Raw genomic sequence first — 17127 nt, 5'->3', positions numbered from 1 at the left:
TTCCAAATGATAGTGTACAAACAGTTACCCAGAATCCAGATTTCAGATGTTTTGGATAAAGGATTTTATTACAGTATCACTTCTGATTTCCCTTTTAATTTTCATTTCCTTTTAGTTATTTATTAGTATAAATAAATAAAATAAAGTCCAGTTAAACTAAAAATCTTAAGTTATTAAAGATACAGTGTTTACTCCTTTGGAAATTAAAAACCATATATGTATAGCCATAAATGAACATTTTAATTTTTTTGAACCGTATTAATTTCTTAAAATTTTTGCCTTTCCATTTTATTAACCATAGTGACCTGGATTAATATTCATTAAGAAAAATGTTTTAAAAAGGTAGTAAAAGAAAGTTGTCGTTTTTTTTAAAAGTGCGTATTGGGTGGATGGGTGGGTGGATAGGTGGGTGTGTGTATATGAATGTATGTATGTGATGCAGCTAGAACCAAAAAAAGACACGGTCCTTAATCTCTTCTAGTTAATGGTGAAGTTGAGAAGCATTAAATTATTGAACTTTTAAATGTGTAATCATAGACTGGTACATGATAAGGAAAAGTCACCAAGAGTATGCAGCCAAGATAATACACTTAGACTGGTAAAGTAAAGGGAAACAAAGGAGGTTACGTTGGAGGGAAGATCTGAAGCACATAAAAGAGTTGTTTGGGCAAGGAGATGTGGGAAAATGTGGAGTGTGCCACATGGGAAAAGCCTAACGAGAGAGAGTACAGGTAACCTGAGGGAAGACCAATGTCTAAATATGGGAAGTGGGGGCTGGAGCGTGTAGGGTTGGGAATGTGCCATATGGAGCAAAGAAATATGAGTGGATCATACGTGCCTTTCAGGATTTGTAGATCCATGTTAAGGAGTTGGATGGCCAAAGAGCAAGGAAAGTCTCTGAAGTGTTTTAAGTAGGGATGACTTGACCAGATAAAGGTTTTAGAAAGAGCATTATGATTGCAGTATAGAGAACAGATTTGGAATAGAAGAGATTGTAGAATAGAATGAGGTGTAGGAGGCATGAGTGGATGTGGGAAAGATGGGAGTTTATTGCAAAGATGATTTGAAATTGGGTCATTGTTATGGAGATAGAGTTTAAGAATAGGAAGAGAAAATCAGTTGAACTTGGTGACTACTTGGGTGTTAAAAGAATGAGGTGGAAGGGAGGAATAGGCAGTATAAAAAAATGTGACTTCTTGGTTTGAGGCTGGATGGATGGTGTTGTTTGTCAAGGTAGGAAACATTTTGGGAGGGGGGTGTTGACATGAGGATCATGAGTTCATTTTTGCATATGTTGAGTTGAGGTTTTGGGACTCCAAAGAGAGATGTCTTAAGGAAGTTTGATATGCAGGTGTAGGCTATAGATACAAATTTGGGAATCATTGGTATAATAAGTTCAAGGAAAGAATATTGAGAAGAAATAAAGTGTGGAACTGAGCTCTGGGATCCTAGACCTTAAGAACTTCACCATTTAATGGCTAGATAGAAAAGGAAGAATCAGTAGTTACTGCATGCATATTGTCATGTGTTCACTTATCTAACAAACACTTAACTACAAGTACTATATTAGGTACTGGGTCAACAGGTAAACAAGATCTAATCCCCTGTCTTCTAATATAGGTCATGGACAAGTAAATTGGCAATCTTAGGATACTGCAGGAGTCTTAGGAACCTCCAAAACAGGGCAAGACAGAGTTAGGGCATGTATGTGTGTTTTTTGGAGGAAGAGGATTGTAACTATCACTAGATTCCCACTGAGATCTAGATATGAGCAACTAATATGATAAAAGTACTACAGAGCACTGATGAGTGGGGTAAAAGAACGTTTTGGGAAGGAGTATAATGTGCTATGGAAATGAAATGATAGAGTGTCCAAAAAGAAAGGGTGTAAGTGTTGTAATAGGTCATGGAGGGCAGTGAGGTATAGACTGAAACATGAAGGAGAATGAGATGGGGAGGTGGATGGGTAAGAAAAGATTTCTAGCAGAGGGATCAGCTTATATAAAGTCTCATAAGCCAGAAAGCCTGAGGATTTTAAGAACTAAAAGTATCTTTTCTAACTTTAAAGTGAAAGTCGATTTTGAAAAATATACTAAATCACCAGGGAAAGATTCTGAAAAAGTGGATTCATAATATTTTTGAATTCTTCAATAAGGATTTTCAGCTGAAATGTATTTTGCAAAAAGACTCTAAAACAGGATAATCACAAAACTAAAGTTAATAAGTAATGAACTTTATGGTTAAAGTAAAATTTGTGAAAGGAATTTAGATCAATGTAAAGAAATTACATTAGAATAATTATATACAGTTTAGAACTGGAAGGGACCCTATAAATATTGTAGATGTTTTCCTTTAAATTTTATTTTTAAGTAAATTATTTTAGGGAAGAGTAGAGAAAAGTATAAATACAATTTTAAAAATTTCTGTTTTGGTATATTTTATTCTAAATGTGTTTTTGCTTAGCTAATCATACTAGTGTTTGAAAGAGTATGTTTTGAGTCAAGATGATATTAGGGGGAAAGGGAATCCATAGCTTCACAAGTTTGGAAAATTGCATTAAACAAAATCAAATAGATTTATCTCAAGATTTTTCAGAGGCACATAATACAGTTGTACAATACAATTTGTATTAGAACATCTTTTCTAAACTATTCATTCCAGTAATACTTACTACTATATGCCACACTCTTCTTCTTTTAAATTATCAGTGTGGCAGTATGGCTTCGTATTATCTCCATGACAGGAATGTATTATTATAAAAAGTAAGGTTGGTTTCTCTTAACTGACTTCAGCTTAGAAGGATGAATATTAGCTAACTTTTTAAAAATACCTTTCATGTTCTTCTATCGGTAGAGTATAGCATACTGCAAGATGGAATGAAATGATTTAACCCTTTACTTCCCTCTGCAAATCAATCTTATAAGGAATTCATATTAAAATTGCCATTACTATATGAACTTGAGCACTTCTCAAACACTTGGCCTCAGAACCCCTTTATATTAATAAAAATTATTGAATTTTCTTTGTTTACATGGATTATAATCATTTTGTATTTATCATTTAAAAATTAAAGCATTTTTAAAATATTTATTTAAATAAAAAAACTCATTACATAACATTTTTTGTAGCAATTATTTTCCAAAACAAAACAAATTTATGAAGAGTGGCGTTGTTTTACATTTTGGGAAACGTTTAATGTCTGGCTAAATAGAGAGATTCTTATATCTGCTGCCTTATTCAGTCTTTTGTGATATCACATGTCAGGTGGCCCCCTGAAAAATTCACTCATGAAAGAGTGAAAAAGCAAAATAACATTTTAGTATTATTCATGATTTTTACCTCAGGAACCTCCAGGGGTTCCCAGAACTCATTTTGAGAACAGTTGAACTATAATATTTAGGTAGTATATTGAGAAATTTTTTATAACTTGATAATCTAACTATAAAGCGATAAAATACTTTTTTCCTTTAATTCTCTTTAGATTCTTTGAAAAGAATTTCAGGATGGACAATAAAAATACTAGAATTTCATATCTTGCTTTCAAATGCTAGCATAAATTAAGTGTGTTTGAAGTTTTTCCAAAAGTGCCCAAACTTTTCGTAGTAGGTAGATTTATTTTATAGTTAAACTTACTTAAATTAATAGTTGGAATTTCACCTTTCTAAGGTTTTTTGTGAATAAATTACAAAATTCTTCATAGAGGCTATGTGTTTTGTTTTGTTTTTTTTTTAAAGGTTTTATTTATTTATTTGACAGAGAGCACAAGTAGGCAGAGCAGCAGGCAGAGGGAAGAGGGAGAAGCAGACTCCTCACCAAGCAGGGAGCCCGATGTGGGGCTCGATCCCAGGACCCTGGGATCATGACCTGAGTTGAAGGCAGCCGCTTAACCAACTGAGCCACCCAGGCCCCCCTATATAATTGTTTTTAAATTTTGTGATGAGAACATGAACTATCAAGGTTTTTTTTATCCTTAATTATTCTGGAGATATTCTTTATAATGTAAAAGATCCAAAATACTCATTATGTTTTATAGTTGGATGACTTTTTTGTTTGAAGTTTTTGAAAATGAAAATGTTAAACTACAACAAAATCATTTTAGGTTATAATGCTGTATATTCTTTTTTTTGTTCAGTATTTGCATTGACTAGAATCTGCTAATTTATAACTTGGCTATATTTAGTTACATTAATTCTTTAGCAGTTTTTCTCCTCAGTGAATTAAATGGATAACTATTTTATTCTGTGAGTCAAGTGGTTGCACAGAATAAACATGAACTTTTACCCCAAGTAAAATGAAATGTTGACTAGCCAGAACAAATTACTCTATTTTTTAAAATATATTTTATTTATTATAAAGAACTATATCATCTTATTTAGCAAGTATTTTATATGTCTTTCACATAATAGGTGAAGTATTACAGACATTTAGCACCTGATCACTTGCTGCAAATATGTCATCGGCTAGGACCTCTTCTTGAACAAGAAATTCCACAAAGCGTTCCTGGAGTACAAACTTTATTAGGAGCTGGAAGACAGTCCTTGCTACGCACAAATAAAAGTATGAAAAATTTCTAATAGGATTTAGACATTCTTTTTTGTGTGTGTGTCCTATTTTTGGATCCATAAAAATATGTGTGTTTAATAGGCTGCAAGCATGTTGTGTGGAAAGGATCTGCTCTGGCTGCATTGCATTGTGGAAGACCACCCGAGTCACCAATTAACTATGGTAGCCCACCCAGCATTGGTGAGTTGTTTGAGTTCATTACCAAGTTGATATCCTCTTGGTAAAGAGCTTTTGAAAATAAAAATGTTTTAGTTACTTAAAAAGAACTTCATATTCTGTGCATTAGCATTCAAAGAGGAAGAAGCTATCAGATATTTTTTACTATGTCAGTAATCTTAATAGTGAAGAAGTCATAATGTGTAATTATGGATTGTACATATTGTATGAAATGTAGACTAACTAGCTCATTGATATATTACTTTTACAAAAAATTGTTTCCTAAAATGTATTAATTAGATTGATTTTTGTGGGCGACTGTATATCGTATTACAGATTAGTTATAATGGTGGAAAACAAAAATAGTTTGGTTATTTTTTTTTATAAAGCAGTGCTTTTTTTTTGCCTTTAAAATTTCAAAGGAAAACTGATGCAGATAAGTCTTCCTCTTGAAATGTCTCCTAGATTCATTCCTTTAACTCTTCTACTACCAGGCCCTTCTCTTACCTGGATTGCTGTACCATCTTCCAAACTAATCTTCTTGCTTTCAGTGTCTTCTCCCTCTTTCTCTTCCAGGTCATACTTATAACACTGTAATATTAATCTTATTTAATTCTACCTTTGCTCTGTTGTTGTTCTGCTCAAGTAAAAAGAGGTTAAGATATTTTAATGGTGTCATACTTCCTCTCGCACCAGTCTAAACTTTTAATCTTCAGAAACTTTCATATTTTGGTCATAGCTTCTTCTCCCACCCCCACTCTTTTGCCTACCTAAGATTGTTATTCTCCTTCTTCCACCTATCCAAATCCTACTTATTTCTTCTTTTTCTGGATAGTTATTATACTGATCATCAACATTACAGTTTTGCCTTTTGCTTAGTATAGCGTACCTTTTCTCATTGTTTTACTTTAAACCTTTTTCTGTCTTTATTTTCCATATCTCTTAAAAATAGCATAGAAGTGGCTTTTTAAAAATACAGTATGGCAGTCTTTGTATTGTGTAGGACATTTTGTCCTATACATATAATTATTGGTAGATGTGGGTTTAAATCTCCTGACTGTTGCTGCTTGGAAGGTTATCTCTCTTGCTGGTTTTCTGCAGTTTGTGATATGTCCTGGTGTTGGGTTTTTGGTTTTTTTTTTTATCTTGTTTGAGATCCATTGGGTTTCTTGAATCTGTAATGTCTTTTACTGGCATTGGAAAATTCTCAGCCATTATCTTTTAAAATATCATCTTTCTTTCCCCTTTGGGACTCCAGTTGAACAGATGGTAGATTTTCTTACTTAATCTTCTTTATCACCTTCTCTTTTATGATTTGCATCTTTTTGTCTCTGTGACGTATTCTGGTTTGTGTCTGACCTTTCCAAGGGTATCCTGTGTAATATTTGTATGGCAGGCAATCATGGATGATTTTTTTTTTCCAGCATATGAGTGTCTTAGTTACATAATGACATCTATAGGTAATCTGTATACAAAGAACAACTATTAAAACAAGAAAGAATTTGAGACACTAGAGTATATTTTATGTTTGCACTTAGAAAATTATACTGGGGGCAGTATAGTTTTCTTTAAAGAAGGGGAAGGTAAAATATTATAGGAGCTTCACCTGCACGGAGAAGTTCATCCTCTCTTGAAAAACTGCAGGTCTATGTAGTAAGGAGAATGTGTTGTTATTCTTTTCAGCACATTGTCCAGTAGCCCTGTGGTAGCCAATGAAAGTACAAGAATGATTGACAGTAACTTCTCTTAATTTTTGCTATGTGAGTAAATACTGTGTGCCAGGCATTTTCCATTTATTTTTTCTTTTAACACCTTAAATGGTCTGTAAGAGGAGCTATTCTTACATTATGGAGAAGGAAATTGAGGCATTGAAAGGTTCAGCATCTTGACCAGGGTTACACAATTAGTGCGTCATTAGACCAGACTAACTCCATTTTGCTATGCCTTATTTTCAATAAGCTAAACTTAGTTTAGCTTTTAGTAGCTAACTAGAAGCATTTGGCTACTCAAGAAAATTGGTATTAAATCAGAATGGTCAGATCAGTAACTATTGCTGACATGGATATAGGGAATATGGCAAAAAATATCTTGAGTTTTATGTCACAGCAGAGAAATGCAACTGGTGTATTTAGGTAACAGAATTAATTACCAAGTAGGTCATTTTTGTACCTGTTTGAAAGACTTAATTTCACTTCTAGGGTTTAAGATAAATGTTTTTTTCTTCCATTCATATTTTCAGGAAAATATTCTTTATATTTAAAAAAATAACTATTAGAAAGCCAATTTTACCTGCTTTTTTGTATTTGCATATAATTTTTTTTAAGTCACTAAAGCAAAGCTGGACTAATCAAAACAACTCTACTTATATAGTCATAGTTGGTGTCATGTCTTGTCGGTTCCCCTTGGTGACAGTCTTGAATGTTTTGTCATTGCTACAAAATTGGGTATAGGGTGGTAATGGAAAGAAAAGTTCATCAAGCTTTTTGCTTGCATGGTGATACATTGTGTCATTTCAAGTTACCACAGAGTATGGGTTAGAAGATTTAAAAAAATATATATATCTTTTGTTGATTCCTCTTTGCTGTTTTCTCTCTGGCTACCTTTAAAGATTTTCTTTGCTCTTTCCTTGGTGTGTATAGTACTATCAAGTGTCAATGGATGTAAAAAAAAAAAAACCTTCTTAACATTTTAGCTTTTCATAAACTATAGATTTAAAAGTTTATACTATAGATTCAGATATTTAAATTTTGACACATTTGAGATACAGGTTTTTTAAAATAAACTTTTAATTTTGGAATAAGAAATTATTTACTAAAAGTTGCACAGACAATTCACAGTTCCTTTATACCCTCTATGCAATTTTTCCTAATGTTATAATCTTAAAACTATAGAACCCACATTGGCACATTATTATTAACTAAATACCAGACCTTTTTAATATCTCACCAAATTTTCCCACTAATTACCTTTTATTGTTCCAGGATCTGATCCAGGTTACCATACTGCATTTAGGGGGTGTTTATTTTTTAATTTGAACTTCCTGTTTTAAACTCAGAGGAATCATTTAAGAAGAGTGGGGTGATAAATTGGATTTTCCTTTATTAGATTTTTTCAGACTACATGCAAACTGTTGTACTTCTCAATTTGAATATCTCACATTTGTCTGAAACTTTAAAATGTGTAAAATAGAATTTCTGACCCTCTGAAACTTGTTATTCCAAGCCTGAGAGTTAGACTTCTTAATTCATATCTTAATTCATTTAGTAAATAAGGCATATGTATTCTATTCTAGTCTCTTGAATCTGTTTTTCGTTACCACTGCAAGAGCCACATTTTAGGCCTTGGTACTTCTTGCCTGGGGCTCTAACATCATTAATTCACTTACTAAGTAAATATAGAATCTGTATTATACCTGGCACTGGGCTAGGATCTGGAGTTGCAGGATAAACAAGAACATGACCTCTGCTGTCCTAGAATTTATAGACTACTTAATCCCTTGCCGCTAGCCTTATTCCAGTACCCTAGGTAAGATTTAGCTCTAAATCAGAGTTTCATAAGTTCAGCTCTATTTACATTTTGGGGCCAGATAATTCTTTGTTGTAGACTAGTGTCCTGTGCGTTGTAGGGTGTTTTATCAGCATCCCTGCCTATACCCAGTAAATGCTGGTAGCACTCCTCACCTCCCGCCCCCTACAATTGTGACCACCAAAAAATGTCTCCAGACATTCCCAAATGTCCCTGGGGCAAAATTGCCTCCAATTGAGAACTCTAAAAGTTCTAAAATGCATATATGATCACGCCATGCCTCCTTTCTATCACTGACTTCAAACAGTCTTAACTGTGTAATGTGGCTCACAAAACTGACATTTTCCCATCTTTCCCACTTTTTCCTCACCTGTACCTGTGCTAGTTTTGTACAACTCTTTGGCAGTTTTTAACAGCTAAACTCTTTTATCCCTTTGTCTCTGTACATGTTTTATTTCTTTCTGCAATGTCTCTTTTTTGTCTGTTCACTGAATATCTATTCATCCTTTAAAATTTCAGTGTCCACTTACACTTCTCTCTCCTGTAGCTTTTGTCACATAGTTGTGTCTATTTATTTCTTTTCCTTTTCTACTATTTTCTTTTCCTTATCACTGTTAGGGCCTGGAGGATAGAGATTATGTTTCATTGCTCTCTATAGACCCAACTCCTCAGCATTAGTAAATATTAAATAAAGAGAAAGTTGGTGATTGATGAACTGGAGTGGGACAAGAAAAGTTCACAGATGGGTAGGGAGTAAAAAATGGAATAGATGGTTGGAAGAAGAGAGAGACTTGGTCCAAGGATGGCTTTGAATTAAGGCCAAACCCCAGAAACTGTGTGTGTGTGTGTGTGTGTGTGTTTAAAGATTTTATTAATTTATCTGAGAGAGAGCGTGTGCACTAGCAAGGAGAGGGGCAGAGGGAGAGGAAGAAGCAGACTCTGCTGAGGGGCTCGATCCCAGGACCCTGAGATCATGACCTGAGTCGAAGGCAGACATTCAACCGACTGAGCCACCCGGGCGCCCCTCCCCCAAAAAACTGGTTTTTAGGAAATTAAGGTTTATTAATGAATTGGGTTATCAGTTCATTAACTCAGCATGTTAAAACTCGTGCCTGCATAATATAAGAACCAAGTCTTGAGCATATCTCAGTGCATTTCTTACCCTGTCTTATTTTGGTGTCTGCTTATAAATCCTGTTTTGTATCTCCTAGTCCTTGATGTAAATTGTGAAAATTGAACTGGAATTTCATTCTCAGGGCAGGAGAACGAAAATGTTCAGAAGCTTTCCAGTCCTCTAGAACCTCTTTAATGAGGGGGGAAAAAAGAAAGATCACCCCAATCTGTTATCCCTAGCTTCTAACTGATTTTCTATGGAAGAGATACATGAATGTGTATGAGGCACATTACTTTCAAAAAAGTAATAATCTCAGGCATTGTCCTTTTTCCAACCTCCTTACCCACATTATTTATGCCTATTTAATTTACTCTGTATTTGCCTACGATAAAGAACCCTAGTTCAATAATAAATGACATGGGTGAAGAGACTTAGGTACATTAAAGCTGTTTTTAGGGGCGCCTGGGTGGCTCAGTCGTTTAAGCGTCTTGCCTTCAGCTCAGGTCGTGATTCCAGGGTCCTGGGAGTCTGCTTCTCCCTCTCCCACTCTCTCTGCCTGCTGCTCTGCCTACTTGTGCTTTCTATCTCTCTGTCAAATAAATAAATAAAATCTTTAAAAAAAAAAAGCTCTTTTTTAAGATTAAATTTGGAGATTCGTTTAATGCATGTTTATCTTGTGGAAAAGGTTATATATTAAAGCAATCTTTTGCTAATTGCCTATTTGTATTTTTCCTATATTTACCATATTAACAAAGTAACTTTATATCTCCAGGTTTCCGTATCTCATCTTGTTTGTTCATACCTTTGTTTTACTTGTTGCTTCTGTCATTTTACTTGTTTCTGTAGCAAGGCTGCAGTTTTAGTGGGTGGGGATAAGGAGTACTGAGGAACCTGATTCTTAAAAATATGTGTTAAGGAAACAGCTTTGCCTTGAAAAGTAGCCTTACTACACAAGCATCCAGTTGACACTAAGAAGCTTATACATGAAAAGAAGTCTTAGATCTCGTCTACATTTATAGTTTTCTCTGAGAAAACCAGTTTGAACAAAGGCAGCAAAGATTCATTTAAAATTAGATTATAAATCTTGAGTCTGCTTTAGTCGAGATGTGTGGCCTTAGGCAAATTATTTAATGTTTTAGCTTCTCGGCTTCCTCATTTATAAAATCGGGATAATACCTACCATATTTGGTAATTTGGAAACTTAAATAAGATCATAAAGTGAGGCACAAAAGTAGACTACAATAAATGTTACTTTCTGTCCTTCCTATAATTCTCATTTAATGAATTATTTTGTTAATAAATCTTGAGTACTTTTTTGAAGAGAAGGTTCTTATCACTTTTTATTTTCACTGCTATGTTTTGCCACATTTCCAATATTTGACTTATACTGCAGTTGGTAATTTCTTAACATATTTGGCACTGGGCTGAGATCTGGAAGTTACAGGGTTAATTTTTTTCTTCATAAGACTATATTTCTTACATGAGCATTAGAAATATTGTATATTATAAATCATAAGATTTAACATACATAATTTAACATTTGACACATAATTCAGTAAATTATAAGGTTGTAATAATCTGGGGTTTCTTTTCTGTTCATTTATCCTTTGCTTAATATTCTGTTAAGTCTTGTGCCTTTTTTGCCCTCACTCAGTCCATACTTTATCTTTAGTTAGGCAACTGCTCATCACTCATTCATTTTGACCTATTATTTTCTCAGTAACCATTTTCTTTCAGAACTCATCTTCTACCATTTACTTCCATTTTTCTAGTCTTAATAGTTTTATAATTTGTGTTGTTTAATCATTTCTGACTTAGCTATATTTTGAGGTTTTTATTTTTTGGTCTTGGCTTCTATATTTTAATCTGTTTCCTGAATGATCTTTATTTACCTTTGTTTTTTTCTATGATACTGTTAGGGCCTGGAGGATAGAGATTCTTTTATTTATTTAACATATAATGTATTATTTGTTTCAGGGGTACAGGTCTGTGATTCATCAGTCTTACACAGTACACAGCGTCTATCACCCAGCCACCCCATCCCTCCTACCCACCTCCCCTCCAGCAACCCTTCGTTTGTTCCCTGAGATTAAGAATCTCTACCGTTAATCTCCCTCTCTGGTTTCATCTTGTATCATTTTTTCCTCTGTTCCCCTATGATCCTCTACCTTGTTTCTTAAATTCCACATATCAGTGAGATCATATAATGTCTTTCTCTGATTGACTTACTTCGCTTAGCATAATACCCTCTAGTTCCATCCACATTGTTGCAAATGGCAAGATTTCATTTTTTTGACACTGCATAATACTCCATTGTATATATATACCACAATTTCTTTATCCATTCATCTGTCGATGGATTATATTTCATTGCTCTTTATGGACCCAATTCCTCAGCATTAGTAAATATTAAATGAAGAGGCAGTAGATAATTGATGTAATTAATGAATGGGGTGGGACAAGAAAAGTTCAGAATGATATATTTCCATTTGGCAGAGGCTTTTTTAAATTTTATTTATTTGACAGAGAGAGACACAGCAAGAGAGGGAACACAAGCAGGGGGATTTGGGGGAGGGAGAAGCAGGCCTCAGCAGGGAGCTCAACGCAGGGCTCGCTCCCAGGACCCTGGGATCATGACCTGAGCCGAAGGCAGACACCCAAGGACTGAGCCACCCAGGCGCCCCAGAGTCTTTTGTTTTTTTAATTCTCTTCTGCTTACTCCCTTCCTTTCCCCAGCCTACTTCCTTCTAAGAACAGGTAGCTATGAGAGACTCCTAAGATGTATCACATTTTTGTCTTAAGGGAAATAAAGCTAATGTTCATTATGCCAAAGTACCAAATATATAAAATAGACATTATTATTTATATTTTTTCTTTTGCTTAAATTTCAAATTTATGATTGACCAAAAAAGGGGAAACACTTTGAAGAATGACAGTTTACTTAGGTGAGTTCAAATTGTTGCTCTTGTAGCTGTGTTTTATTTTCTTTTGTATATAATGAGAGGAAATTCTTTTTAAGGTCATAGTTATGATGAGAGGTATCCTCTGTGCCCCCTGCCCTCCTGTTGTGATGTGTCTGGCAAACAGTTGCAGTAGTAAGTAGGAAGCACTAGTCATTCATTACCCGTTTTAGTTTGTGTCCCCTATTTTTCCAGATTGCTTATTGGGTTTGATGTTGAATTTCATATCTATATAGATAAAGCAAATTATCTTATTTTCTTCATAAAGTCTCTGACTTTTTATTTTGAATTTCTTCAGGGAACCTCTGAAGTTAAGGATTGAATGTCTTCCTAGCCATCTTGAAACTGGGAAGTCCATGATCAGGCTGAGTAGATATTTATATAAACAGAGCAGCAATTTGTTCCGCTCCTTAAGGAAGACACGGGGAAAAATGATCTCCCACAAAAGTCTTTAAAAAAGTAAAAGAAAACCTGTGTTCAGTAAGATTTACTTTTATAACATGAAGATTTGATTCTTTAAGGACAGTCAATATAAATGTTAGTATATATAATATAATATATATAATACCTTTGAGTTTACAAAACATTTTGTCTTATTTGCTTTTCATAGCAAGATACCCCCACTTTATTGAAGAAACTGAACCTTAAGAGGTAGTGACCAACTCAGTTATCCCTGGTTATTTTTTCCTGATCTTATGCATTTAACTTTATGTCACAATTATTTAGCACCTTTTTGCTTTCTCTGTGAAATTCTTTATGCATTAGTCTTGTACCACCTGTGTCCATTTATTGATTTAAGTATAGGAGCCTTGGAAGTATGCTTCAGAGTGAGAACTTTAGAAAGAATAAAATGTGGTATGTTCTTTATCTCTTACTAGATAAATAATTTGAGAGAAAATCGTTCAGTTCCTTGAGAAAGTCTTAAGAATCTTGTTGGCAAACTGATTAAATTTTTCTCTAAAATGAAAATTTTTTTTGAACCCTTTGATTTCTTTTGCAAAATCGGCTTTTGCTTTTAATCATATCCCTTCTGATCTGTTCTCATTGTGGTAAAGAGATAAAACTGCAGTTGTTTATCCCAAAGCAAATCTTAATATTATTCCCATTTCTTTCTCCTTAAAAACCTTCAACTTACTGTTTTGGGGAAATAGTCCAGAATACCTGACCATAGCTTAGAAAGCACTCTGCAGTCTGCGCCCTACCTTTCCATCTCTTCTCTCCACGCTTGCCTCTCTGTGCTCTGTGTGCTAGCCATACCTGGCTTCCTTATGTAGCTTGAGTACTGTGTTTACAGCCTCAGACCATTGCGCATGCTCTTGCCTCAACCTACAATATGCTCCCTTCCCACCAACATTCTTTGGCTGTTCCATTTTTCAGGTCTTAGTTTTTTCAGAAAAGCTTGACTCGCTGATAACCAATCCCTCCTTCCCCTGCCATATATTTAGGACCCTCTGCTGTATATTTCAAGATTTTTCTGAACCCTTTTTTTTTGCTGACATTTCTTATTGTAAGTCCTTGTTTCGTGTCTGTCTTCCCTGCAAGACTGCAGTCTCCATGAGGGTAAGTACTGTGTCTTTTCTTTTTCTTTGTTACATCCCTTAGTTCATTGGCCCATGTAGGTGCTGTATAAATGTTTGTGTTGATTTAAAATTTGTTACATTTGTTAAAATTTGTTAAAATTGAATGATTAAAATGTTTGGCATAAAACTACATAACTTTTAAAGAATGAATTTTTATTATTATAAAAACATTTTCAAACTGATAATATTCTACCATTGTATTATTTTCTGATTGAAGTAGTATCAGACTAGTTTCCAAGAAAGAAAAGAGGAAGAATAATACAAATCATTTTATAGTTCTAGTAAATTACAGTCCTAGTAATTATGATGTCTGTGTTTTGGGGTTTGTTTAGTATGTGCTTGTTACATACTTGGTTCATGAGATTTTTTGCTTTAACTCTTGGAATTATCTACTTTCTGTATTTTATTTCAGTATTTGAGTTCTCCTTTTTAGATCTTATTTATCTTTGTAATATCCACTAAATCTTAAAAACATGATGTCTTTCATACAAGAGGTACGACTAAACACCAAATTGACTGTGTAGAGATTTGGAAGGTAGTTACTGTGCATTCTAATTATTTTAGTTACAATGGTAAAATAAAGAGAGAAGCTCTCATGGGTGCTATGTTGCTCAGGTGATTATTTCCCTTTTCTGTTCTCTCTTGCCTTCCCTCTTTTTTGTGGACAAAACCTATTCACAGGATTATCCTTCTAATGTCGCCACCCCCTGCTACTTTAACTAAAGTTGGGAATTTTGTTCATTGTAGTAATGGTGATTTATTTGTCTTGTTCTTGTGGTGGTTGGTTGCTAGTTATTGGTACAAGATGACATAAAGACCTGATGATGGTGTAGAAATAAACCAGTCTGTGTTGAATTATTTCCCATATTATCTCTGGTCCTCAAATTATGAATATTTGGTTAATTCCTATTCATGTCTATGTTAGTAACCTCAGGAGAATTATTGCAGTAAGCTTTTCAATTGTGGCTCTATATAGTAAGTTAAACATTAAAAATTCCTTCTTAGGCGATTCCTTCCCAAATAAAATTGAACCTACACAATCTTTGATATATTTCTCTTTTACTTTAAAAATTTAATGGGATAGCTTTTAGAAGCAAAACTTATGAACAAAATTGATGGCACTTTGTATTATTTTATGGCTTTTGAACCAAACCAGATGTGAATTCTTTGTAGGTTATCATTCAATCCATTGTCAGATTGGCAATATACTTAGTCTTGAGGGTTTCTTTTTTTTATGATTAAATAAATTTAAATTCCTCGCATCTTTATCCCTGGGCTTGTTTTTCTCAGTCTTTGAATTTAAGTTAATCTCTTTAGACAGTTTAGATTTTTCATATTGCTCTTTTGAGTTCCTTCAGGTAGACTGAGCTATATTTTGAATGAATAGATGCTCAGTAGAGAAAACTTGGAAAACAGAGAACAGCTCAAAAATCAGTTAGTCTCTCTGGTTATCTGCTAATAATACTTTGGCATATTTCCTTTCAGTCTTTTTTTCTAATATCTGTCTACCTAGTAAGAGTGTACTCTTGGGATCAGACTGCCTGAATTCAACCCTTGGGCTTCAATGGGAAAGTTACATTTTGTCTTTCAGTTTCCTAACTGGTAAGGAATACCCCTTACTGGGGATAATAATAGTACCTACCTTAAAAGATGGGTGAAACTAAATGAAAATATATATAAAGTCCCTGGCATGTACTAAAGCACTCAGTAATATTAGCCATTATTTTTCAAACCTGCTACACAGCATAATAGTGTTCAATAGTCATTTTTCTCACTGAATTAGGTATTGTGTGGTATTTTGACATTTACCCACATTGTCATTTGAAGCAGATAAGACTTTTTCTACTATTGGATTCTTGAAGTCCTTCTAGTAAGACCTTCTCTAGCTATAAGCCCTGGTGTCTTTTTCCTCTTCATACTTTTCCTCTCCAAATACCTTTTTCTCAAGGTATTTGATTCCTGGCTTTAGCATAACTTCTTTTTTAGAAATTTATATGGCTATTTTTTGTGACCCCATAGCTTTTCATTAGAACATTTATGTGGGTCTTTAAAATGAATAAAATTTTATGTAATTTTATGCCTTATCAAATACCTTACACTGCACAATACATTTATCTAATGGAACATTTGAAATCGCCAACACCACATGTAGGCAACTTTTTGGACTTGGAATGAACTTGGAAGGTCATTTCTGTAGAAATTGCCTTCTGAGTGCCTGGTCGTGAATCTGGCATTTTTGTGTTGGGAAAACTAATTATCGTCAAGCAATAAAGCAGTTTGGAATTTGTTTTCATGTGGTCTTGCTTACATGTTTATTACCAGTTTTGTAGTTCACTCAAGTTTAGTTTTATACGTTTCCAAACTCTTGTTATATAGTTATGAGTTACTAATTTTACATTTAGAAAGCCTTTATTAATACAGATCATGGAGATTAAAATGAAATCTAGGTACTGATTATCCAGAATTTACTCTTTTCTACTTTAATTTAGGAACTGTTTTTGTGGTGGTTAATTATGAATTATAACTACCTTTGCATTTTATTTACAGAAACTCTGGGAGCTTTCCAAGGTTTTTTTCTGTTAACCAGAATTACAGAATCGAATTAGTCAAAATATAGTATAAAATGATTTTAACAAAAATCAGTTAAAATAATCTTCCTAATAAATACTCTGATTTTTTAAATCTGAGTACCTCTTTTTCTGTATAAGAAAAGAGCCCAAGTTATACTGAGATACCTGCTGAGTTACACTGTCTTTGCTTCTTCATCTACTCTTTCTGTTGTCACATATAATTAATTTTTTGGGTTTTGGAATCTACAGCCACATGCTTCTCCTTGAATTCATTATGCCACCAGCAGGGCTCTACTTTCATGAGCTGGCAGAAGTTGCAAACATTAGTTCTGGTGCCTTCCAGGTTAGATTGTTAAGGGAAGACAGCTTTCCTTCACTGGAGTAGACATTGTATAGCATTTAAAAACCAAACAAAAAACCTCTGCATTTTGTTAATTCATAGTAATTTATATTTTTTTTCCAACTCATCTTTTTTAGCAGTGGTTAATTTTGATCTTGGATAATTTATTGCGATTGCAGCACATATTCTTGTCCCTTTTATGAAGTACTTAGCAGAAGGAGAACAAATTCTAAACCTTTTGAGGGAAGTGATAGTATTTCTGCTTTAGTTCTTTTTTGTTTGTAGAGATTTTATCATGTATTTTTCCAGTGACCTCAAA

At 33.9% G+C, this 17127-nt stretch overlaps 1 protein-coding gene across 4 annotated transcripts in view; it reads left to right on the top strand.

Moving 5' to 3' along the window:
• PHIP (pleckstrin homology domain interacting protein) overlaps positions 1–17127 on the top strand; it is a 135355-nt gene that overhangs the window by 10688 nt on the left and 107540 nt on the right. For 3 of the 4 annotated variants that reach the window (XM_045867129.3, XM_045867130.3, XM_045867128.3), the window contains exons 5-6: positions 4407–4557; positions 4645–4743. In XM_045867129.3, coding sequence (XP_045723085.1) covers positions 4407–4557; positions 4645–4743 — 250 coding nt within the window. Of the gene's footprint in view, positions 1–4406; positions 4558–4644; positions 4744–12809; positions 13879–17127 lie in introns of those variants that run through there. The other variant, XM_054505441.2, reaches the window with a different exon arrangement.

Source organism: Mirounga angustirostris, unplaced genomic scaffold (genome assembly GCF_029215605.1).
Source record: "Mirounga angustirostris isolate CCGP_5_RB_7025 unplaced genomic scaffold, mMirAng1.0.hap1 SCAF_8, whole genome shotgun sequence".
NCBI classification, from domain to species: domain Eukaryota; kingdom Metazoa; phylum Chordata; class Mammalia; order Carnivora; family Phocidae; genus Mirounga; species Mirounga angustirostris.
This window is presented reverse-complemented; position numbering and strand designations above follow the sequence as displayed.